The 25499-nt window shown below is 40.6% G+C and overlaps 2 protein-coding genes across 5 annotated transcripts in view; one reads left to right on the top strand and one right to left on the bottom strand.

Moving 5' to 3' along the window:
* LHFPL7 (LHFPL tetraspan subfamily member 7) overlaps nt 1-15828 on the top strand; it is a 58426-nt gene extending 42598 nt beyond the window's left edge. The window contains exon 3 of the mRNA XM_065853297.2: nt 12174-15828. Coding sequence (XP_065709369.1) covers nt 12174-12400 — 227 coding nt within the window. The 3' untranslated portion in view covers nt 12401-15828. The remainder of the gene's footprint in view (nt 1-12173) is intronic.
* SPATA22 (spermatogenesis associated 22) lies at nt 1727-23514 on the bottom strand. 4 transcript variants are annotated; one of them, XR_010652577.2, is made up of 10 exons: nt 23379-23514; nt 22166-22258; nt 21636-21764; nt 20887-20947; nt 20656-20751; nt 19090-19420; nt 18640-18766; nt 17677-17774; nt 8722-8804; nt 1727-1829 (listed from the first exon to the last, which is right to left on the bottom strand). XR_010652577.2 is itself a non-coding variant. In XM_071817034.1 (9 exons), the coding sequence occupies exons 2-9, from the start codon at nt 22206-22208 to the stop codon at nt 8790-8792; spliced, it is 900 nt and encodes a 299-aa protein (XP_071673135.1). In that variant the 5' UTR covers nt 22209-22258; nt 23379-23514; the 3' UTR covers nt 8669-8789. The 4 variants fall into 4 exon arrangements, 3 of the variants coding, with proteins under 3 accessions (XP_071673135.1, XP_065709364.1, XP_071673134.1); XM_071817034.1 differs by lacking the exon at nt 1727-1829 and having other exon boundaries at nt 8669-8804; XM_065853292.2 differs by lacking the exons at nt 1727-1829; nt 8722-8804 and adding an exon at nt 14916-16997.
* Nucleotides 23515-25499: the final 1985 nt, after the last annotated feature.

The following is a 25499-nucleotide window of genomic DNA, read 5'->3' as shown; positions in this document are numbered from 1 at the left end:
GCCCCACTGACACACACCAATCCACCGGGTCACCGTAACCTGACAAACCAGCACAGAGTCACTGAAGGGTTCCCTGGGCTCCCTGGGCTCTCTGGCTCAGCCAGCCCTACCCGCTCCTGAAATCCCACACGGGACAGTTGTGCTGGGCAGCATCCTCGGCAGGACCAGTGTGGTTTGGACCCAGCAGTGGCACAGAGGCAGGACAGAGGATAGAGTCCTTTACAATATTTGAAAGCGCAGCTTTCACTTTGCAAGCAAATTACTGGTTAAATTGCATTTGACAGACTGCAGAGTAATTGCTTTGTGAGCAGTGCTTGAGTTTAGGAGGCAGGTGTGACGGCGTGTTCACCTGACAATTAGGTGGCTCATCCCATCCAAGCAAGCATCTCACCATTGTAATGGATTGGACACCTAATTAAACAGCAAATTAATACGAATAGGTCCCCCTTCCACGAGCCCAACCACCTAATTCTGGTACTGCATGAGGTTTATTGTAATGTAAGATAAATTATTTGCTTTTGGGCAACAGGGCACATCTCCTTCCTGCCAAGCACTTGGCCACTTCTGAAGAGGGGCCATCGTGCTAGAGAGGGCACGGAACAGGTCTCTTCCTCCTTTCCTTTCCTTTCCTTTCCTTTCCTTTCCTTTCCTTTCCTTTCCTTTCCTTTCCTTTCCTTTCCTTTCCTTTCCTTTCCTTTCCTTTCCTTTCCTTTCCTTTCCTTTCCTTTCCTTTCCTCTCCTTTCCTCTCCTTTCCTCTCCTCTCCTCTCCTTTCCTCTCCTCTCCTCTCCTCTCCTCTCCTCTCCTCTCCTCTCCTCTCCTCTCCTCTCCTCTCCTCTCCTCTCCTCTCCTCTCCTCTCCTCTCCTCTCCTCTCCTCTCCTCTCCTTTCCCTTCCCCTTTCCTTCCCCCTTTCCTTCCCCCTTTCCTTCCCCCTTTCCTCCATCTTCAGGCTCTGGTTTCCATGGGAAGGACACTCAGACCTGCAGGGTGGATCAGGACAAGCGATGCGGACACTGTCACTGTGTCCTGGGCTGAGACAGATGGAGAGGGGACACAGGGCTGGCTGGGGATGGAACCTTTGGCTTTGCTTTGTCTAAAACACACCAGCATCACCAGCTCCTGCTGCCAACAGTTATCACTCCCCGAGACAGAGCTGAGAGGCGGCTGGATGGGAAAGCAGCCATTAAATGCCGCTTGTGTCTCCTGTGCAATCACAGGGCTGGAGTGGCCCCGCTGCCCTGAGCGCTGCTCGGCACTCGCAGCCCAAATGAAAGGAAATGGGAAACCGCGACTCCATTATTTCAAAGCAGATTGCACAGAAGTTAGTCTGCTGCTGGCAGGAAGAGCCCCGGTCCTCCCGAGCTGACCCACGACCTGTGCTTATCTGAGATTGTCTTTTAGTTTAGAAAACTGAACAGAACCAAACCCACTGAGTGGGAGAAACTTCCACAAATTTCAGCTTGCAGAAGTCTTCCCACTAATGCTTTTCTCACATGAAAGAGAATTTGGCTGTCTGATATTGTCCCCTGCTGGGCCCTATATCGATTTCTTTTTTAAAAGATGAAAATATATGATGCAGTGCTCTTGAAAAATTAGAAAAACAAACCAGCCCGGAGCTCAATGTAATATGTAATTTTAAAAATGCTAACTAAAGACTATGTGAAAGGGAAGAGGAACATGCAGTTTTTATTACAAGCTAAGATGTGAGTGTAGAAACTGGCTTTACTTCCCTGACCCCCTGGGCGGGAGGGCACTGCTTCTCTGGCACTCTCACATTAACAAGGTCATCTGTGCTCCCGGGAGGAACTCAGCATTTATAACGGGAGTTTCTGCAGATTAAAAAAGAGAGAAGAAAGAGAAACTGATTTGCAGTTTCTTTACATAAAAATATATTTAGATTGATTTCCAAAGCACATGTCTCTCGCTATGACTGGAGTCTTCAGTAGTTTGGCTATTAAGAAAGATCAATGTTTATTTTATTTAAGCAGTTCAGTGCCCCTTAAAGAAGAAAATCTAGAAAATAAATAAAGTTCAGTGTCAAATGATCCACGGCAGTGCTATTCTCTGTATTAATAAAACAAAGAGAATAATACAGATGTCCTTGAGAGTAAATGTTTCTTACAGAGATAAGGTGGTGATTAATGGGAAATTTGTTCTTGCTGGAGGTGGCTATCAAGTATAAGTAAATAAATGGTATGGTTCCATTCCTGCAGTCTACATACCATAAATATTATTACTCTGGCAATAGGAAGCTATAATACCACTGGCCATTCGAAGGTTAAGATTCTGAAAACATCCTTGCCCCTCAGGTTATTCTGTTGATGATGTAATTTACTATGATGCCACAGGAAAAACAAATGGCATGGCAACCAATCCAATTTAGTTTTAAAATAATTTCCAGAATATAATGTTATTTTCTCATGGTGTCACTGCACCTTGTCAAAATTAGCCTAAGATCTTCACCTCGAGAAATGGAACAGCCTTTATGAAGCTGGATTTTAAACCCAATAAAGTGCTGGGGCAAATAAATATGGGTTATGTCCATCCTGATGCATTTTAAGGGATCTCCCTATGGGCAGCGTTACATGTCCTAGAGCAGCTGATCTCCTCCCTCGGCACTCGCTGGGACGCAGAACATTGCTGGGAGGCACCAACCTCCTGCAGTTCTCCTTAGCACTTCCCTGAAGTCACTTGCACAAGAGACAGAGGGGTTTCCAAAGCTGCCCTAAGTGGGGAGAGAAAAACACCCTCCCCCACAAAGAGATCCAGTCGTCCCCAGAGTTTATTTATGGATTTTGAATTTCACGGTCCAAATATATTAACTAAGTTATTGTCAAGAAATATAAATGGTGATCATTTGTTAGCTGCACTACTTGAATAATCGTATCAAAACGTAATAAAGTTATTGAAGGGATTTATTAACCTGATGAAGTAACTCATTAAATCCTTCAAATGTATTAATGAAGGAGGAAATGTGGGCCCTTTTGGTATAATTGGAGATGGGAAATGGTGCAGCTGGGCCAACCTGATAAAAATGATCAGATATCCCAAATCACTTCTATTTAGCTAGTAATTTGGGGCATTTCTATCACTGCTCTGGATTTCTACATTATTTCTCAGTAATAAGATGCCAGGTGAGTTTTGGCTCTTTTCTTTCAGCAGCTTCTTGTGTGAGACGTGGACGGTGGTTTTCACAAGCAGACCATTCTGTGCTGAGCGTGCGGCCTGACCAGCACCACCAGACTGGTACTGGTTTGACCTTGTGCTTTAACAGGACACGTTTCTGAAAGTTCCCGTCTAAAACTTGGCTAAAGAACAGAGGGGTGAAACACGGCTGAAGTCAAAGTGTTGGCTGCGCTGCACTAATTCAATATCAGCAACCTCTGCTTAGGGAAAAAAACAACCAAAACAAAAAGGTGGATGGTAGAGAGAGGGGGGATGGTGGAGATGGTAGGACGTGGATGGTGGACGGTGGATGGTAGCGAGAGGGTGCACTGCGAGAGGGAGCTGGGTCAGAGTGCAGCACACCGACAGATTCTCTGAGGATCAGACAGATTTCCAGGCAGCTTTCAATGAATGAGCAGTCACTCTCCCATTTCCTCTCTCAGAGCATCCAGTTTAAGCCAGAGGTGATGCCTTTTACAACATTTTTAAAGGTTAAGAAAACCACTGCATGAGTACAAGCAGCACTTGCCCAGTTCGTAGCATCAAGAGGTTCCCGTGCTCAGGTGGTATTTACTGTAGGAGGTGCTGCTCTACCCCACTTCAGCAGGACGCAGGCTACTGTATGGATACAGCTGTGCGGCACCTGGGCCGTAACAAGAGGGGAGCTCGGGAACAGACAATTATTTCCAACGTTACTTGTGGTGCTGCTGATTTATGGTGGGCTGGAGTCAGCAGCGTGAAATGAGGGTTGTTACAGAACTGTGGTTTATGGTCAGGTGGCAGCATGTGTGCGTCTGCTGAGTGATGACATTCACCGGGACATCTGAGAAACAGAAAACTCAGCTTTCAACCCCCTGTGAAGGAGTTTTTATTAGGAGATAGGAAAACATGCCATTTCTGTCTTCCTGGTAGTTCCTGTGCCCTAGGAAAACTGAATCTGTTCTTTGTAGCTTAAATCAATTAGAAGAAGGATGTAGGATGCCTTTTTTGTTCTAGGCACATATTCTTCATGGTTGCATTCCAGATAAAATGCTGTTCTGTCAGGGATTCTAATCACCTTTCAGCCATTTATGTAAAGTACGTGTCTCTGAAAGAGGTAATGAATGCGATATCCCTGAGGCTTGAAGACTGCTGGGATGTGAAGTGCAACTGTAACGAAGTGAGACGTGGGCATTATTCTCAGGCATTGGGCCTCCCGCCACCACTGACTTGGCTGCCACATCGTGTGTCTCCGCTGTGCGGGAGACAAGGTATAGAATGCGCAAAGTCAAAATAAATTCACCGTACAATGCTTTACAATAAGGTCACCTCTGATGTAAGGCTAGTATTTAATGGCCACCAGCTTCATTATAAATCTGTTTTCATGAGAGTGTGCTCTGCTTAAATTGTGAGTCTTGGGAGAGGTGAAAAGATTGATTTAAAACAGGCCTGTGAGGTGAGCAGGTGGGGAAGAGAAGGGAGCAAATGTGTCATGTCAAATCATGACATTTCAGGTGATCTACACATCACTGCCTGTCTTTTGGACCTCAGCCCTTGCTCTAAATAGCTATTTAAGAGCTTGGAACTGACAGGCAGAGCAGAAGCCAAGACCTGCTGTAGGCTGGGCAGCATCTCTCCTCCCCGGGCGAGCGGGCTCCCAAGAAGAGACAATATGCTGCAAGGACACGTGTCCGCTCCCTCGCCACGACCAGCTGCGTTCGGACCCGGGCTGACACTGCTCCTCGCTAGGGAACGCATCACATGGTGAAGCTGCACTTGTTCTTAGACAAAAGATCGCAAGAAGAAGTATTAATTTAAATTTTCAGTCATCTATTCCATTCCCTGCCTGTGCTGGAGTACACGCTGCTTCTGGCCTGCATAGGTTAATTGAGAAGCAAAGTGTTTGCCACCTATATTTCTATTTGTAGAAATGGAATTGAGCAGTTAAGCAATGTGCATCGCTTAGAAAATGTGTACCGTATTATGTTTACCTAAAATAGAACGACTGAAATATGCACTTTTTATTAGCACTCCTTAACTGCTGAATAAAATGTAACACAGAGATAAGGGAAGGAGGCACATTACAGGCACAAGACATTCTGAACATGCTGCTCTCATCTAAAGAATCCAACACTTAAATATGTTAATATTATATTATTAGTCTGCTTCTGTGTTTGCTGTTCTGAAAGAGATTAAGTGAGCATGACTTACATAATTTCAAAAAAATTAAAGAGAAAATCTACATAATTATCGAAGCCACACGAAAAAGGAAAATGGTAATGGCTTCCAAATGAGAGTGCATCTGACAGCCCCCGTTTCTTAGCTGAGTCTTGTAAAATTCTGTGCAACAATCTGCTATTTTGAGAAACATTAGCTCTTGTCTCTCCCTTTCACAGCCTGCTAAATAGACTGTATATCTCCTAACCTTGCAGATGACAAAACGCACTCCTCCACCAGAGATAGTGCACACAGCGCTAGATCATTTCGGCCTTTTTGAGTAAATGACACACAACTCTATAACTGCCTGATTAGGCCCATAGATTACCAGATTACATCTATAAATCTTCACCATAGCTACCACTCACAAGGCAGAAACAGTGACGTTTCATGATTTGTTCTCATGTAGAAAACATGCTGTGAAATGCAACCTCAAAGGTCACTGGGATGGCATTTCTTTTTGTGGCCCTTAATAAACCTGCAGCTAATGCAGCAATCACCAAGCCCAATTACCTCTGTGTTGGCTTCAGAGAATTTCTTTTCCCAAGTCTGGATAGTTAGATAGCACTCCAGTTAAAACATGAGGTAGATTCAGCTATTTGGACAATTGTTGGCCATTTCTGAACCAGGCTATTTGAGCAATAAGGGCCTGTCTGAGTGAAGAAGTTGTGCCAACCGAACTCGAATGGGGTATTTAAGTGGTAAGAAAAAGATTTGTGCAAAAAAGGGGCATGGGCACTCTTATTTCAGTGCTAGTTTTATTTAAAATAACCTGTTTCTGTTCCACCTCAGCTAAAACCAAATAAACTGAAATGGAAAGCATTGTCCAGCTTTTTATATGCATATATTTCCCAGCAGTTTTGCATATATATGCATATATAAAATAGAACTTACTATATCTGATGCAGTTCCTTAGCTTGTGAGTTGTAGTCACATACTCAGCATTTATTTTAACATAGAGTTTGGAGACATTGTACAGACTAATACAGTTCCTTTGTTAGCTAACAAAGGGTTTTGACAAGCTACATAGCTTTTGTTATAACCACATTTATATTATAGCTGCTAACTGCTAACTTCTGAGTTGTGCCATTTAGAAAAGCTAGAAAAGGAACTGGTATAATCTACTTATTTGGCAACAGTCCAGCCCTGATACGTGCTCTTCAAATCACAACATGTTTGACTGAAATGAAGCCAATGGAATAATTCTTTACAAAGGAAAAGAGCTAAACTGTAATATGTTCGATGTGGCTGTATCATTATTCCGAGTTCCAGCTCTTTGTTCAGTTACAACAGAAGACAGCTACATTTTGATACCAAGCCTATGGGTGTTATTATCCCGTTTCCCTGCTCTTCATTCTGCTTTCCTCGGAGGGAATAATTGCTAGGGCTGCTTTCAAGAGCTGAACTATAGGTTCCTGATGTGCACCTGCCAGGAGTTCAGAGCACAATGGCATTTAATGGTGGTCCCTGTTTGCTTTGCCCCTCCAAAGTTTTGCTTCCAGAGCAGTCGGATTTTGTCTGGTTTGTTTCATCTTTGACAAGGTCACTTTCCTGTTCGTTTTATTTATACCTAATTGGTGTTTAAAACCATGCCTGCTGATTTGAGATGCATTTCAGCTCTCACCAAAATTGCTCTAGGTAATCCTGCTTTTATGAAGTAGCCAAAAGGAAATTCCTCATTTGCAGACAGCCCAAAATTCCATCTTGTTTCCGTTTGCACAGCTATTACCATGAAGAACAACAACTATGACCTTGGATCTTATTTAGTATTGTCTTTAGATTTCCAGTTGTTGGAAAAGACATTTGTACAAGGGAACTTGCACCACGTGTGCCAAAATATCCTATTTGTAGTGACCCTTCAGGTGTGCTACAAGAATATTTGCTTGGGAAGGATGGTGGAAATTACTGAATGTAGGCCAGGCAGTGCAGGAGGACAGAGATGATGTGTTTGAAGATACCTGGCTGTGTTACTGGTTGAAAGGTTCTCTCATTGCTGCTCACCTTAGCTGTATTTCTGGCTGTGTGTTAGGGTGTCTGGGGCTTTAGATCAGCATCTGTTTTCTCGTGTAAAACGATGTAAATAAAATCACGTAAACATAAAGAAACGCCTACGAGGAGCTAATAGAATAATTAGATTAATGAAATGTATAAACCTGAGAGGAAATGTGGTATTCAAAGTCAGCTGATTGTGCATAAGAACTGCCAGCTTTAAGGAGGGAGGTAATGCATTATATGTGAGAGGAAACTTCTTGATGAGTGTAAAAGTAAAACTGCTTTGGTAGATTAAGCTCTGTCAATAAAAATGTTCCAAGAAGAGATAAGACTGTGATAATCTGTAATAGAGTTGGAATAATACTCTTGCTCACCCACAATTCAGCCTGAATTCTAATGATTGTCTGATATGTCCCACAGTCTTGCAATTAATCCATCATTGTCACAAGAAATTAAACTTCTAAGACTAACTAATCTTCCTACAACAGGTAATTTCAGGAAGGTAATTCATGCACACAGCATATTTTACTAGTATTTAGTGGTCAGTATTACTACTACACATCATCTAAACATATTAACAAATACAACAAAATAAACCAGCTTTTTCTGATCTCTGTAATTTTTGTGGTCTACCTCTGGATTTCCGTCCGTCTCAACACTAGTACTGAAGGATATACATAAGCTTAGCCAAGTTTTCACATCCCAGCTTCACAATACAGAAAAATATTCAATTATTGTTTTTCATATGTTAAAAACCCCATCAGTCTTGCCAAAAGAAATGGAAATAGCCATTTTTTGTGCATGGCATTTAAGAGAGCTGTACATTGGTGCCCTCTACACACACTCCAGAGAACTGCATTGCTATGGTTCCTCTGGCTTAAAATAAACTTTGCATGTGATAGATGTAAATAATTAAGCAGTATTTCAGGAGCTTAATGAAATAAATGAACCACTGCAATGATAAAGAGTCACAGTGTGATTTTAAAATAGCAGAAAATGCCATTTTCCCTGAGTAGAAGTGTCATTGATTCAGCATTATTGCCATCACCCAAAGTGGCATTTTCCCTCAAAAGAAGCGTCCTCCTTTCTAATAATATATTATTCCTGTTAAAGTTATTTTATTCAAAAATCGACAGATTCAAGAATCTACTTTTAAAAAAGAAAGAGGTAAACCATATTTTTTAAGCTTCAGGCCTGCAATGGGAACAAGAGCTCAGCACAGAGGTGCTGCCTTGGCCAGCAAACCCTTCAGAGGAAAAGCTGCCATTGACTGCCCAGCTGTAGGACACCAGTGACATAAAGAGAGGATGAGACCGTAACTGTTTGGGAGGGCAGGAGATTAGAAAGCAGAAATAAAAAGTGACTTACAGTTGAAGCAACACACATGGACTTGACTTCAAACTGCCCTGCAGTGGCTGTAACTTACTGCTGAGAACTCAGCTGCTGAGGACCTAATGATAATGAACACCATGTGTCAGATATTAAGACCAAAAAGTGCATGTTTTTAACAGCTGACGGAGATGAATCAAATGATCAGTCAAGCAATGCTAAGAAAAGAGCCCCAGCTATCCATTTTACCAGCAAGTCCCGTCTACGCTCCATACGCTTCATGCTATAGAGCAGACCCAAATATGTTGTCTAGCCTTCTCGTCATCTTGTATGACAGCAGGATTACACCACACATAATGGTAAGATGCACTCACTACTGTATTCTGACACCTTTAAAAGTGATGTTTGTTGTTGGAAAGCTGTGCAGAGGCATAAGTGTTATATGAGGAGCCTAAATGGAGCCCCACTGTTTCTTTGTGCGCTCTCCAGCTAACTGCACAGCTGACAGACAGCACTATTAAGCAGTCATTAGCACCGCGTCTGAAAGCTTGGCTTCTGCTGATAATAACAGGCTATTCAATATTTTGAGCCTTTGTAAGAAAGAGGGCACCTAAATGAGAATAATGAGGTCATTCTCTGACATGCCTGAGGATATGAAACCATGGGTAACTTTTTAGTCTGTTTGATATGTGAACACATTACATTCGACTGTGACAAATTATTTCTAGCCTTCAGAAAAGCTTCTTCCATTAAATCACACCATACAACAGCAGCGCCAAGTGGTAATCAAAACACTGTAAAGCACAACCTTCAAAATAATTCTGCGTAACCCAATCACAAAGAAAACATATATATGGACAGATAAGTGGAGGAAGGGGTTGAGATAGTGTCAGAAAACTAGCAAATTTTAAGAGCTAGCAAAGTTTAAAACGTTTTTATGATAAAAAGATTTATTCTGATTCCATATAATGTTTTCTTTTGCCGAATGAGATGCACGGATTCAATGATCCTTGTGGGTCCCTTCCAACTCAGGACATTCTATGAAACGGAAATCTTAACTTTAGACATGCTTCTTGCTTAGAGCACTTGCAGTTTCTCCTAAAACTGGCTCACTTTCCTTGGCAAATGGGCCAAAATTTTAGAGGAGGTTTTGCACCATGGGGCTATTTCAAGATTCTTCATGCAGCCGAGCAGCCTTGGTGTTGCGTGGGGCTGTGCTGCGTATCCACTGCACATCACAGTCTCTTAGGTAGCACGTTGTTCTGCTTCCCACCTGGATTAGCCACGAGTGAATGCCACAATTTACACAGGTCCAGGGGTTAAGACCATTTAGTTTGTTGCTCAGTTTAGTGGTTTAACACTCACAAACTGTGCAACAGCAGTAGGAAAAGTCTCCCTTTTTTCTGCGTGTTCTCCAAGGTCATTTCCTCTGTTTCTGCCTACAGAGGTGCTGCATTGTATTGCTATGTAATTAAGGGAGATCTGCTTAATGCAACTTACTTCTTTGTATTTAGCTTTAGCTCCTATTTTTATGTAATGTTAGAGCCTAAATGCACAAGCACAGCTGCTAAGAACTCGGTGCTGAGCTTAGTGAGCCCCAGGCACCCACAGCTGGTTGAATTCAGGGAGAGTGGGACCTGCTCAGGATGTTGTCTGCGCTGGGGAAGACCTTTCGCTTAACCAACTCCTTCAGTGTCACCTTCACACGCCTGGAGAATGGGGGAGGTCAGGGCATCCATTCCTTGGGAACCACCATAAACCTCCAGTTCATAAAGGCGTGAAGGGAAAGAGAGCGGTTGTGGAAGCCAGGGCAGGTAAAGGCACCTTGCTCTGAGAGCTCCGCTCGCTGACAGGCAGTTTCTCTCTGAACCCACACGTGGGTTACCCTAGAGCGAAAAAGACTGGCAAGCTTGCTTCTCTTCCAGTTTCTCTCTTTTTAATTTCAATTTTCTTAGTCTTACTCTTTTTTACATGGGATTAACTCCGTGGTTCCATTTAGATTATAAGGAAAGGTTTTATTCAAATTATTCAGGGACTTTACAGGCTGAGTGTGTTAAACTTTTTTACTTCATCTGGCACCCAAGGTTATTCAAATTTTTTAAATTAGAAAAGACTAATGAGTTATTGGCCTTTTTTAGTGGATACTTTGAAGATTAAGCCTCTCCAATATTATAATTGGAGTAACATGCACATGCCCTGCCTGAAATGTAATTACAGAGAATAGCATGTAGTGTTTGTTTTGTAATCTTAATGTTTCATTAGATGTTTGCTAGTTATGAATTATCTATCAGCTCAAACATAACAGTTAATTCTGATTACCGCTGTTCCTGAATCACTAACAAATCCACCCTGAATTTGAACAAAACACTGACCTGGAAGAATGGGAAGATCAGAAAAATGGACTGCTTCCCGGGATCTTTGTGGTACATAAAATAAAGCCTTTTAAAATTGAATCATATAGGAATAGACTATAGATTTAATATACAATGGTTATTCATTAGCAGAAAGGCTAGAAAAGAAAAAATGGTTTTTCAGTCACAGAATCCCAGAGTGTCAGGGATTGGAGGGGACCTCAAAAGCTCATCCAGTGCAATCCCCCCATGGAGCAGGAACACCCAGCTGAGGTTCCACAGGAAGGTGTCCAGGCGGGTTTGAATGTCTGCAGAGAAGGAGACTCCACAACCCCCCTGGGCAGCCTGGGCCAGGCTCTGACAACCTCACTGAGAAGTTTCTTCTCATATTTAAGTGGAACCTTTTGTGTTCCAGTTTGAACCCATTACCCCTTGTCCTACCGTTGGTTGTCAGTTCCATCAGTTCCCAGGGATGGAGGTGAGGCTGACCGGTCTATAGTTACCCGGGTCCTCCTTCTTGCCCACAAGAGGTAGGATGGAAGAGCCATTCGCATTGGCCAACTCAGCCCCTCTGGACTTCTGAGTGGGCAAAACCAGGTTCTGAGAACTGTACCCAGAGTATTTTAATGCACCTTTATCATAGTAATGATTTATACCTTGGGCTGTCTTATTTTCCAAGCTGGAAAACTAGTTCTGCTCTTCATTAAATTAATTGCACAAGCCATGGTGTTTAAATAGAACATATATTCATTAAAGACTGTAAAATCTGTGAAGTTCTATTAAAAGCTAACAGATAATTCAGTGTAATTGCACGAGGCAAGTCTGGCTTTCCAACATCAAGAGGTGGCTTAAGCTTTGCTTGTATTTTAGACATATTTCTTCATTATGCATTGGATTAACCTGCTAGTGTATTTGCTAGAAGGAATTAAGGACAGCAACAGTTCTCATCAAAAAAACCCCAGTGCCAACTTCCTACCATGTTAGGATGCTGCTGTCCATAAGAGGTAATTGTGAAGAGAATCTGACAATCAGAAGGTTTAAGCTACGACTTTTTCAATTTATTTTAATATAACATCTATTTGCCTTTCTAAAACAAGGAATTTTTAATAATTGTTGTATTTTTCTTTTTCTCCTCTCTAGTGTTCATAATGGCTTCTGGGCTTTTGGTTTACCCTTTTGGTTTCAACTCTGCTACTGTGAAGAGATTCTGTGAGAATTCAGACATCTACTATGCAGGAGACTGCCAGATTGGCTGGGGGTACATGCTGGCAATTGTTGGGGTCATGTTGTCTGTCTTTTTACCATTCTTTGCAAAATATGCACCAAAAGAGCACATATCTCCAACTCCAATACCTACTATTTTATAGTATTTTATTACTGTTTAAGAACAGAACATTCCTGTCTACAGGCAATGGGCAGAAATTATTCTAGCACTTCCATTTAGCTGTATTGCTAAAGAGAGCAAAGGAGATGGGGAAGAGAAGGTCAGATTCACAAAGACCAGAAGTGCATTGATAGTCTTCCGTAAGTATGAGCAGCGAACACTCTGGAATTAAAATAAGATTAATCAGCAGCCTTTTTACTGCTCTAAACATATAGTGGCATAATGCCTTAGGAAATAAAAAAAATCTGTTTATCCTCAAAACATCTGTCTACCTCCCAGTTTCTTTTGTGTCTCAAAATTGTAAGTCTTTTAAAAGCTTCAATTCACTTTTTATATATTATTAAATGTCAAAACTTCTATGAACCCAATAATTTTAAAACCAATAATGATATTTTGTTACAATTATTTTGATGAGTGAAAAAAGCACCTACTAGTAGCCACGGCCTAAAATTAAGCCTGATATCTAAAATGAATTGTATACAAGAAAGAAGTTTCTTTTTAATCTGTATGTATTAATAGTACCTGCATATTCATCAGTGGGCCTACATTGCCTCTGCTGTTAGTTTTATCTGCCATGGACTGGAAAAAGCTGTTCTCCTTGACCCCTCTCACCAGGTTTAATTCTAAGGAGGCCTTAACTTTCCTAGTTGCCTCCCTACACCCTCTGACAGCAGCCTTAGATTCTCCCCAAGTGGCCAGCCCCTCCTTCCATGATCTATAAACTCTCCTCTTCCACTTGAGCACACCCAGCAGTTCCCTGTTTAACCACGCAGGTCTCCTGGCTCCCTTCCTTGACTTCCTACGTGTTGGGATGCTCTGATCTTGTGCCTGGTAGAAACAGTCCCTGAACACTAACCAACTATCTTGGGCCCCTCTACCTTCAAGCAGCCTTGCCCATGGGATTTCCCCCAGCAATTGCCTGAAAAGGGAAGTTAAAATCCGCCCCCCCCGACAACCAGGGCCTGTGACTGTGAGGCTGCTCTCAGCTGTCTGTAGAGGCCTCATCAACTTCCTCACCCTGATCTGGTGGCCTGTAATAGACACCCACAACAGTATCACCCTTGCCAGCCTGCCCCTTAATTTTCACCCACAGACTCTCAACTCACCCCTGATCCTTGCCTGGACGACACTCAATACATTGTAGTTGCTCTCTCACATAAAGAGCAACTCCAGCACCACACCTGGCTGGCCTGTCTTTCCTGAAGAGGACACAGCCATCCATGACCACATTCCAATCATGTGTGCTGTCCCACCCATTATTAAAGAGCCCATTATTACTTAAAAAAAAAAAAATTAGGAGAAATGCTACTGGACAAGACTAATAAAAATAATCTGATGCTGCATCAGAACGAGCAAATGGCCATATGTCATGGGTTTGTATGTGAAATTTGTGAAGTCTGATTTCCTCAATAGCACTGAATTCATTACTATCAAGCATTGACATAAGTGCACTTGATTGCCTTAAGCAAAAGAAACATTGGGTTCTAATCTCACCCCACCGTCATGTTTTTCATTTAAAATAAAAATTGAATTTTAATTCTATTATCATCTTTTATTTTCTATTATTTATTAAAAAAAGAAAGAATCGCATAGATTTTATTTAATTCATAGCTGTACTACTTAGTTTTGTATTTTGGCACAAACCAAGCCGTCAAATTTATTATTCTTCACTTAGCTGAGTCCAACTGATTCCTGATTGTTTTTTTAATGGAAATTGTACATGAAGGGACAGACAGAGACACATTGAGGACGTGTGAGAAAACACAAACAGATAGAACAATCACTGTGTTATTTTAATAAATGTCAAAGACTTCTGCAGTCTTGTTTACATCCCTCACCCTTCTAAACTTCAATGGAACATTGCATTGTTTTCCGAAATAATTGTCCGTTGTTACATTTTCATGCATTCTAAAAGCAAATTCTGCACGTAAACATGGCAAGTTCCATTCCTAATCTTTGAAAATACAGATTTCAATATAGAATTAAGTACACAGAGAGCCCATGTCATGCGTTTTTGCTAACAGTGACTAAGGAATTAAATCTTCCAAATATTTAAGACAATAGATGGAAGGAATACCTCTGAAGTAAGAAGAATATATTTAAGTCACTTCTGTAGAATAATACACTTCTCAGTAACGTCTTCTACTTTTTTTCTTTTACAAATGGCTGAAATTGATAATTTTCATAAGAATCAGAAAAGTGAGGAATAACAAGCAACGTGTAAAAAGAAAATCATCATTGCCAAGCAAAGAGACAGAGATGCAGGCTTTTCTTTCCTAACCAACCTGTGCCTTTACACTAGAACCATTATACAAGACAGGATCAATATAATTAAAGAAAACAAAACAAGCAACAACTGAAAAATGTTGAGTAATGTGTATAAACTGTATTATGTAGGGTTTTTTCTGTTATGTGTAATGTTTACGACTGTTCACTTAATGTTTCACTAGAAAAAGTGATTTGTTAGTGTAAAGTAGAAAACGTTTTTTGCAGAGATCTAAACACTTACTGAAAGTAAAATTATTTTAGATTTTTATTAACAGCCATAACATACCTAATAGATACAAATAAACCTATTCCTGTCATTACTCGTTAACGTAACTTTCACATGTGCAGAACTGGAACCATCCGTCATTCAGCTGAAATCAGTAGAGCTACAACATTTGTGTGGTGGTGACAACACGCACAGATGCTTGCAGGTCTGGTTCCATAGTTCAAGCTTCTTTTGTAGTTTTAAATTACTGTTACAATGGAGTCTTACAATATACAACACTACCACACCAAATCCTTTACTTCATAAAAGTCAGCTTCTGTTGTGAACATCATCAAGCTCTACACCCTGTAATATTCTGCACCTTTTATGAGCTAAGCTAATCCTTCCATTTGGAACTTTCGTTAATATTTTATAATATATAAAGGAAATCAAATATATGTATATGACCTCTACAACTGGATAGGCAAGACTGTCCTTGAAACATCCACGCTCAGAACCAGCTTAGCACAGAAGGCAAAGACAACAACGCAAGTGGTTCTTCAAACAGTTAGTAAAGCATTTACTTTAGGTCCCCGCCTAGAACATGAAGGGAGGTGTTGCTAACAATCCATCTGCTAACACTGACAGATCACTTTTTTAAAATAAAGACTGTCTGCGCATTAAACTGTGTAAACGCGTTTTCCTGTTACAAGTCGAACGATTTACTGGACCAGGTTCAAGTTTTATTCTAAATATATAATTTTTTAAGTGTAACTAAAAGCTGTATTTTGCATTAATGTGTTTCTGCGTTGACTAGCTGGCTCCTTTTTAGAATATTAACTGTTTTCTGTATTTGACTTGTTGGATACAATATTTCAATTATTTTAAATGTGAAGTTTCCAATTGCCAACACTGTATAATAAAATTCAAAAAAAGAATCGTACTGTTCACTATTTTCTTGACATCTCTTTTGTTTTACAATTCGCAAGAGGTCTGGTACAAAGCTATTGAAGTAGGGGAACTAGCTAAGAGGAAAAGGAAATAGAAACAGCAGGAATAATCTATGGAAGTTAATGTTTGAAGGCAAAGACATAAACATGTACGTGGTCCATCCCTCATGAAAGATGTTTCTATGGCAAAGGCAAGGAAGTTCTGTGTTCAAATAATTATTTCCCTCCAACTTCCCTCTGTGTCCTTGGGCAATCCTCCTACAGCTTCAGGGTCAGTTGCTATTTTATACAGGTGTTATACTGATTATTTTTAAAAACCATGAATCAGATAACATATCAACGGGAACCATATGAGTACCTAATATACACAGCTGCATCCTGTGAAATCTTTCTGTAGTATCTATAATGTTCATTTCAAGAAAAGCTCTTACACATGTTCTTGTAAACCAGAAAAGGAAAGGGAACTGTTAGTTGGAACTGAAGTGGAATAAAGCCAACTTTCTACCAAAGAGCACTTTTAATGCAATATGCAGAGCCAAACAGAACTCTGATGTTCGTTAGCTAGTAAATTTTGACCACGTACTCCTCAAAATAACTATACAGTCAACATTTTGAAATAGGTATTGAAGGAAGCAATGGCAATCTGCATTAGTATTGATGATCTTTTTCTAAGACACTTGCACTACAGCAAAAAACTAAACATTTTAATTCAGAATTTCTCCAGTAAAATGTAATCTACTAAGTAATGAAACCCTCTTATTGCACAGTTAACTGGGAAAGATAAACTATGAAAAGTAACAGTAGAAACAAAACATTGTAACTGGCATTTGTTAGAGAACACAGCATAGTGATATTTTCAGTTATTTAATCAGATTTTCAGTATTAGTTTTGTTAAATGCTTTAGGATGTCCAGCCTTTATGGGTAACAATGACTGAAAACCTGTTTTGGACAACCACATTGACTATTAAATTTCATTCACTGTTTTTACAAATGCTGTCATCTCAATATCTGCAATTCTAACAAATTCTTGGAAAGTGTTTTGTTCTTGAATAGTTGCTGGTCTTACAGAGACGCACTTGAAAATATTCTTTTTTGCATCATAGTTTCCCATGCACCTGTGCACTCTGCCTCTAATTAGTCTTGGAAGCTCCCGATCCTTCAGCAAAAGCATGATAAAAAAGAAATTATACACCTTTGTAACATAAAAGCTTTCAAAAGGTCCAGTTGTTATATATTAGTGGATTTCTGAGGACTACCTCAAACGCAGAAGGAATTTACATAAGCTTTTTTGCTATTATCAGTTACTTAGAAGCTGAACAGAAAGTTCCACCTTTTTTACTGAAACAGAAGTCTGAGGATGCCTAAATAGTGACTGGATTATTGCTCTAGATCAGTTTGTGAACAACATAGTATGAGTGTCCATCTTTCCTTCTACACAGTAATGTTCTATCAGAATGACATATGACCTAGCTGGCTGAGGTCATTGTTGGACCGCTCTCGGTGACAACCAACGATAAGACAAGGGGTAATGGGTTCAAATTGGAACACAAAAGGTTCCACTTAAATTTGAGAAGAAACTTCTTCTCAGTAAGGGTGACAGAGCCTGGCCCAGGCTGCCCAGGGAGGTTGTGGAGTCTCCTACTCTGCAGACATTCAAACCCGCCTGGACACCTTCCTGTGGAACCTCAGCTGGGTGTTCCTGCTCTGGCAGGAGGATTGGACTGGATGAGCTTTCGAGGTCCCTTCCAATCCCTGACGTTCTGTGATATTATTAGCTTTATAAAAGAGATTATAGCTAGTGGTGCCTGTGTTATGTATGGACACAGAATACTTACAATTTCATAAAATACACAGGGCAGAGTCTCCTTTCCATCTCTCAGAAGAAAATTCTTTGCCCCATAAGCTCCAGGTGTGACTGCAGAATCAAGGGTGCCTGTACCATTTCACAAAAATAAATCATGATGTAAACATCAGAGCAGTACTAACTATAATCTACCAAGATACCATGGCAACATTTACTACACAAAAGCACTACAATATGTCAAGTCAGCATCAGCTTTCTGTGGGAACTTGTGCTGGCAGCGCTGAAGTTCCAATATAAATTACGGGCTTTACATAGTCTTTGAATAGTAACATTGTACGCAATGTCTGTCTGAACTGAGTGACCAAGTGTGGTTTTCATAACCATCACTGTAAATGGGTTATTCCCTTGTTAAGCAGAGCACAACACAATTCTTTAAGTTTTATTGATCTTCACACACAAATCAACTTCAAATATTTGCAACCTTGTCAAAATAGTTTCCTGAGATGCCATTACATTGTATATTCTTATTTACCTTGATTGGAAGTTTAGTAATTTCAGTCTTTTCTCATGTTCATTTCTCAGATAACGTCAATTAAATTCAAAGTGAAACACACTAAAGGTCATCTGTGTTCAGAAGTATTCCAGACTTGAATTTATTCCCAGATAAATTGCATTAAAAATTACTGCAAAACTGTACCTCCCTACAGAAGGTTCCTTTTTAATAGGAAAATGTATTGCAACACATTCTAAAAACAAGAAAAGAAACAGGATATAAAGAGCTTAAATACTGAAGGATAACTGTATTAGTAATTTTGTAGCTACTGTAGTCATATTCAATAGCTGAATGGATCTTCCACCAGGAAAATGAGGTGGTGCTCATGCCTGTATTCTGTGTTTTTAAGTATTTCAGCAGTTGTTCCTACAGTTAATAACATTTTCTTTTGGTTGTTGTCCTACCATCGTTATCAGTCACAGCACAATCTACCACACTTACCTAAAACTTCAAATAATAGTGCAGTTTTATAAGTGTATTGACTCCAGTGCCTCATGCTTTCAATGACCGCAGATATGATTCGCAAAGAATTCTTTTTTTCTTTAATTTTTAATTGAGATGAAACTTCCTTTCAGAGGAAGATGAAAATTCAAGTTAGAGATACACATGCCATTTTAAAAGGCACACAGACATTTATATGTTATGATATCCTATACTTACATTAAAATTAGAGTACTTGTTCAGACTATAAAAACAACTCCCTGCCAATTTATATGATCTTGCTGAGTACTGTGGGTTATTACAGTATGGAAATCTCATTTCTAAATTCTCAGAAACTTAAGGCGTTACGAAGACAGCTAGGACTGATGAAAGCCTCATCTTTCCCCAATTTCATTTTTCCTTACAGTTTTCTGCATTGTATCTTCATATTAACTCTCTCCATAAGTTTACCTGACTTCTGTCTTCTGGAAAATACATTTTTTCATTCATTTTATTTTGCTGAATATTGTGGCTAAATTTGTATGCTGGACTTTTTGAAACAGTGTTAGGTTTCACTGGCCATTGTCCTTTAGATTTATGTGTTTGGTTTGTTTCTGTTTTGATATACTGAGATGAATGATGGTTATCAGGGGTTTTTTGCTGTTGTACGGTTTTCAAACTATTTGAAAGGTTCTCAAACTTTCGAATAATTCCACTATCAGATCTTGAATCTGTTGTGATACTTAAAGGAGTATACTCATTTCTGTTCCAAACTTTCATACTGGGAGTCTTCTCTTCTGCCCTGTAGTACAACATAAGACACAGTTCAGCATTACAATATCTATTCAGAATACTCAGATATGAAACTGAAGTATGTAAAAGCAACCTATGTATTGTTAGTATAGCTTTAAAAATATCTGTTAAATATTCAGACTCATAACTCTCCAAAGATCAGCCTAAGGATGGAAAGCCTGAATTAAGAGTGAAATCAGCAGCCCACTTGAAGTGCATGTACACTAATGCACGCAGTATGGGCAACAAACAAGAGGAGCTGGAAGCCATCGTGCAGCAGGAAAGCTATGACACAGTTGCCATCACAGAAACATTGTGGGATGACTCATATGACTGGAGTGCTGCTATGCGTGGCTACAAGCTCTTCAGAAAAGCAGGCAGGGTAGGAGAGATGGAGGGGTGGCTTTATATGTTAGAAAGTCTCTTGACTATGTTAAACTTGAGGTGAGCAGTGACAAGGTTGAGTGCCTGTCGACCAGAATCAGGGGAAGTCCAACAAGGCTGACATCCTCATGGGTGTCTGTTATAGACCACCCAACCAGGATGATGATGGAGATGTATCATTCTACAAGCAGCTGGCAGATGTCTCAAAATTGACAGCCCTTGTTCTTGTGGGTGACTTTAACCTGCTGAATATCTGCTGGGAGCTCAATACTGCACAGAAGAGGCAGTCTACGAATTTCCTAGAACCTAAATTTATCAATAGGCTGAAATAAGTTTCTATTGGTGTACATTAGGGCAATTTTATATCAAAACTGAATATAATTGTGAACTCTGCGCTTTTGTAAACCAAGGAGAAGTTTACAGATTCAGATGCCTAGGGCTGGCAGGAACATTTCCAGCAATGTTTTAATTGTCCTTTTTTCTTCCCTCCTATTCCTTTCCAATGGCAAAAAGAGTGTGAATGTGTCAATCAAGTTCCTTCAAAGGCAAAATGGAATGGAGGGGGAAGGATGGGAAGGGGGAAGTGGGTAAAGCTTCAAGTAAAAGCGAATCTCAAACTACATCGTAAGGTTGAATTTCAGGTCTGATAATAAAGCTGGATTTTAGGTCTAGTTAATGGGCCTCATTAGGTACACTAGAAAGGTAATTCATTTCAGTGGATTTTGGCTCAAAAGCACTACAGTGAAAACCTGAGAATTAAAAGGGTCTCTCTGAATGCTACAAGAATATAGATTAATGTAAGATGTATTTTCACTTAAGTTTAGGTAAAGAATAATAATAAAAATTAAAGATTTCACCAACCTGCAAGCATAGAAGTTTCTTCCAGCATTTGCTAAATTAGCCTTTGATGCATTTGGTGGTTTCATAGGGGAAGGAGCCATTTGATGTTCTGTTCGGCTTTCAAACATAAGTTTAAAGTATCAGTGACAGAGTAGCAGCTTTATTGTAAGCCAAACAGATGGATCATAGTTTGCGAAACAATTAACATTCAAATAAAAATCAATAAGCAACAAATAATCTGCTTTTACATACCCACTGTTTGCTCCTTTCTGTGGTTCAGCCACTTCTGGGTTTGCAGTTCCCCAGCCTAATTCTCAAAAGACAAAGAATTGAATATGGATACAAACTGAAAAGACTGACAGGTATTAGGTCTGCTTAGGGCTTCTGCTCTTTATCTGCTTAATGTTCCACAAATACCGATGAGAAGTCAAAAATAAAAGGAATGGGATCCTTTGATATCTGTAACTACAAGGCAACTTCTAACTAGTAGGTTGCTCCTCTAGAAAATGGTTGAGTTACAGACATTAGACTTATTAGCACAGAGGCTTTTACTTTGAATAAACTTTTTCACTTTATTATAAGTAAAACAAAGAAAGTACTAAAGGCAGAATTCTGCATCATTCTTTCCGAGCACAATCTGAAGAACAGAAGTTCTCTTCTGAATTACAAGAAAGACATCTTATAAATGTTTCTTCTTGTAACACAGGACTTGAATGTTGATTGAGATCAACTGAAAACAAAAGGTCAGAGTTTCAAGAGACTCTATTTAAATGCCAGTGCTACTTCATTCTCTAACACACAAAGAGTCAAACTCCCTCTAGGCACAAAGTATAAAAAGCTCAATTGTATTGAGAAAGAAATTTCCTGGAGGACATTTTTTACACAATGAGCTTTTCAGAAATAAACATAATGGATGCATATAGGTCTTGATAAAGACCATGTCGAATTTAATAAAATACAATCATAAAGGCCATACAAAAAATAAAATGTATCTTATTTACCAAATGATGTGGGAGAAAAGTCGTAAGCATGAGTCCCAGAACTGGTACCTGACTCATTTTTAATTGGATTTGAAGTGAGGGGCTGTCTAGTTCTTTTCTTCTGATTGAAGAGAGGCACAGGCAGACAACCTAAAATTAAGATTCAGATAATAATAGTATAGCAATAGGACACAGAATCTACATGTAAAATATGTAAATAAAATTACTTAATTATTTTACAGCACCCATAGGAGTTACATTTCACAAGCACATAGCAGACCAGCCATTGCCTCACAGAATTCACATTCCCAACTCTCTGTCCTGCAAATATTCCAGTGAATGAAACCTTTCCTTCAGTGACCAGTCACCTGACTCCATTCAAAATCTGTGCTGCAGTGAAACAGACAAAGCGCACAAGGCACTCAGGAAATGGGGCTCTAGGGCTGAATAACAAACATCCTGTATGAAAACTGCAGCTGGCTATTTATACATATAGAAATATAAAAGCATAACAGGGTCTGAAGGGTAAAACACAAAAGAATGGATGGTACCTGCTGTGCTGCAAGTTGAAGTGTCAGCCAAACTCCTTTTCATGTCTTTCCTGTATGTTAACAGGCAACGCTGGACTGGTTACTCCAGATTTGCTGTATGGAAGTTAGATAAGCAGACAATGTAAACAAATTCATGTTGCCAACACATCCAAATTACCACATACACTGAGGGTACTACACAGACTACTGTGCAGCATTAGTTGCTGTTCTATCACAGTTAGCTACTGGTGCATATCGCTTTTAGCAGCATATGAATAACACCACTCACTGGTGCACATAAATAATGTAAGACATTACCTCTGCATTCATTTTCATCTAGCAAGTTAACCATATGCAGCTGTTAAACACATTTATAAGAATTAAGCGTAAGTATCTACCACAGCTATACTAATGGGCAGTTTACTCTTTATTTCTGTGAGTACATCAGTAAGAGGTGTCACAACAGCTTCTAGTTCATTGCTGTTAGACAATTTAAACAGCATTGCTGGCCCTATGAAGCCTAATGGCCACCAGTAAGTGATACAGTTGTAAAATAAAGCCCCATAAACTTGACATTAGCATTTATGAAGGCAGTTTCAGCATTGCATAGGATTTTCAGACTGTGGTGTTTTGCTTTCTGACCTCTCTTGAAGATAAGCAACCAAACCCCACAGCAAAAGCTGCAGAAAGAAACATAAGCTAGTGATGGAGAATGGAACATCACAGAATCACAGAATGTCAGGGGTTGGAAGGGACCTCTAAAGCTCCTCCAGTGCAATCCCCCCATGGAGCAGGAACACCCAGCTGAGGTTCCACAGGAAGGTGTCCAGGCGGGTCTGAATGTCTGCAGAAGAGACTCCACAACCTCCCTGGGCAGCCTGGGCCAGTGTCTGTCACCCTCACTGAGAAGAAGTTTCTTCTCAGATTTAAGTGGAACCTTTTGTGTTCCAGTTTGAACCCATTACCCTTTGTCCTATCATTGGTTGTCACCGAGAAGAGCCTGGCTCCATCCTCCTGACACTCACCCTTTAGATATCTGTGAACATTAATGAGGTCACCCCTCAGTCTCCTCCAAACTAAAGAGCCCCAGCTCCCTCAGCCTTTCCTCACATGGGAGATGCTCCACTCCCTTCATCATCTTTGTTGCCCTGCGCTGGACCCTCTCCAGCAGTTCCCTGCCCTTCTGGAACTGAGGGGCCCAGAACTGGACACAATATTCCAGGTGTAGTCTCACCAGGGCAGAGTAGAGGGGATACCAGGGTAAGCCTCCGCAGGACTTCGCACAGCAGCAGCCAGAGGCTAAAGGAGCCCAAAGTCCCTGCTGGACTCCGAAAGAAAAGGGCTGAGGTGGCGCCCGCCAAAAGTAAAGCACCAGACAGCCTGAGGGAGCGAAAAAGGGCGGGAAGGGGCGGGACCGGCGCATGCGCAGTTGGGCTGGCGGGGGCGGCTGGACCCGCCCTGGGCCAGTCTGGGGCGGGCAGGGGCGGGAACAATCAAATGGGGCTGCTGTAGGATTTAATTAATTATCTCCATACCTCTGCTAGTGGCCTACGTGGGGTCAGGTTCAGCACTTAGAGGATCGCGGGCCAGGAGGTGAATACGCACAAATGTGTATGCACAAACATGGGGATAAATAAAACTAGATGTGGGTGTTTTCAACCGTGTAACTTCTGACAGGTCCCTGTGTAAAATCTTGGCCTTGGGCAGGGTTGGAACTCGTCCTTTCCAATCTGTTTTCTTAAGCCGGTACCTTGGAAGGCTTTGATGGGCCATGTTACACAAACTATATGTGTAACTTTGTAGCTTGGATAGCTAGACATAATTTCATTTACATTTTTTATGCATACTTTTTCAGCTCATGGCCCACATTCTAAGCCTTCAGATGCACTACCAGATATTTGTAGCACATAAAACCAACCTGAATTCTTAATAAGCTAAACACGATCCTGCCGAATTTTTTGAAGTGTAAGCATTGGCAAAGCGCAGGAACAAGGAATCGGCCCCAGTGTTTAATTCAGAACAGCGGGAGCTTTTCAAGTGTCTGCATTTATGCCACAAATTTGTGGGTCCTTGTGATGCCCCGGGTGACCAGGAGTTAAAAGCTCTTTGCAAGTTAAGTTGCTCTAAGGGTATAAAAGAAGCCTCCATGGCTTTAGTTCCTAAACTCGTGTTCGGAAACACGCTGTATCTGTCCTAAAAAAGCTCTTCTTAGGAGCCAAACTTCTTGCATGTTAAATGAGGTGAGTGCACAAACGGTCTCTGTATTTCATTCGGGGCTTTGCGAGGAATTATAACCATTCCAGTACCACCAGCAATGGGAGATAAACTACATGAACTAGTACCGCGTGTTTGCGTTTCGCTGTTAACTCTTCAAACTGCTGCGGCGGTTCGGTTCAGCAAACCAAGATTGAGAGCGAGTCCTTTTCTCAGCAGGCTGTAAACAGCCGTTCTGGCACCACGGCCAAGACACCGCGGTCAAAGGACGGGACGGACTGTCCACTGCTGGAAAATACAACTTTACTGCTTCGTTTAATAAATTACTTACTATGATTAAATATCTGACAGCCTCTAAGTACAGCTGAGTGTTTAAGTAAACAGTCTATATTAACTCACCGTGAGGTTCAGCAAAGCTGTTTGCATAAGCTGAAAGATAGAGAGCAACTTTTGTAGGAAATATTAATAAATTCCTGGCAGAATTTGGCTAGATAAGTCCTATGTTTAGCTTTCTTTTTGTAAACCTACAGTTCGTCGGCCTGGTTTATAAAGCCTCTCCCAGGCACTCACCAAATACTCAGTCACTGGAGTATAATCTTAATAAAAATGTTTAATAAACATTCTTTATTCCCTTACAATGTAACATTTTTTATATTTATATCGCATGTCAGATTCTATTTGCAAATACTTTTGGCATTTACAGCAGTAAAAAGTATTTTCTGCTATTGAGACCAATTATTCTAAGTGTTTTGATCCTCACGATGAAGTTACAGCTGCTCTTTGGCTGAAGTTTCCCTTCAGAAGCCTGAGTGCTTTTGGAAATGGAAGGAGTCAAGTTGCTGATTAACATTTTGGGGGTGGGGGGAGAATACAATTATTTTCCCATTGTGATCTATATCTGTTTCCTTTTTAATAAGAGATTGCAGAAGTCAGAAGGGTCTGCACTGACAGTTGTTCCCAGTGCGTTCGAGGTCTGTGTCAGCAGATCCCAAGGCAGAATTAGAGCCAGGAACGCTGTGTAAGTCAGTCGTGGAGAAACTGCACTTGAATTCCAGCTGCTGTTCCTTCTCATCGCTGTTCTTCAGATATTATAAGACAAAAAGGTCACACAAGCAACAACATGCTTTGAGGAACTCAGCTG

This window comes from Patagioenas fasciata, chromosome 19 (assembly GCF_037038585.1).
Source record: "Patagioenas fasciata isolate bPatFas1 chromosome 19, bPatFas1.hap1, whole genome shotgun sequence".
NCBI classification, from domain to species: domain Eukaryota; kingdom Metazoa; phylum Chordata; class Aves; order Columbiformes; family Columbidae; genus Patagioenas; species Patagioenas fasciata.
The sequence above is the reverse complement of the archived record's forward strand: the minus strand, read 5'-3'. Positions and strand labels throughout refer to the sequence as shown.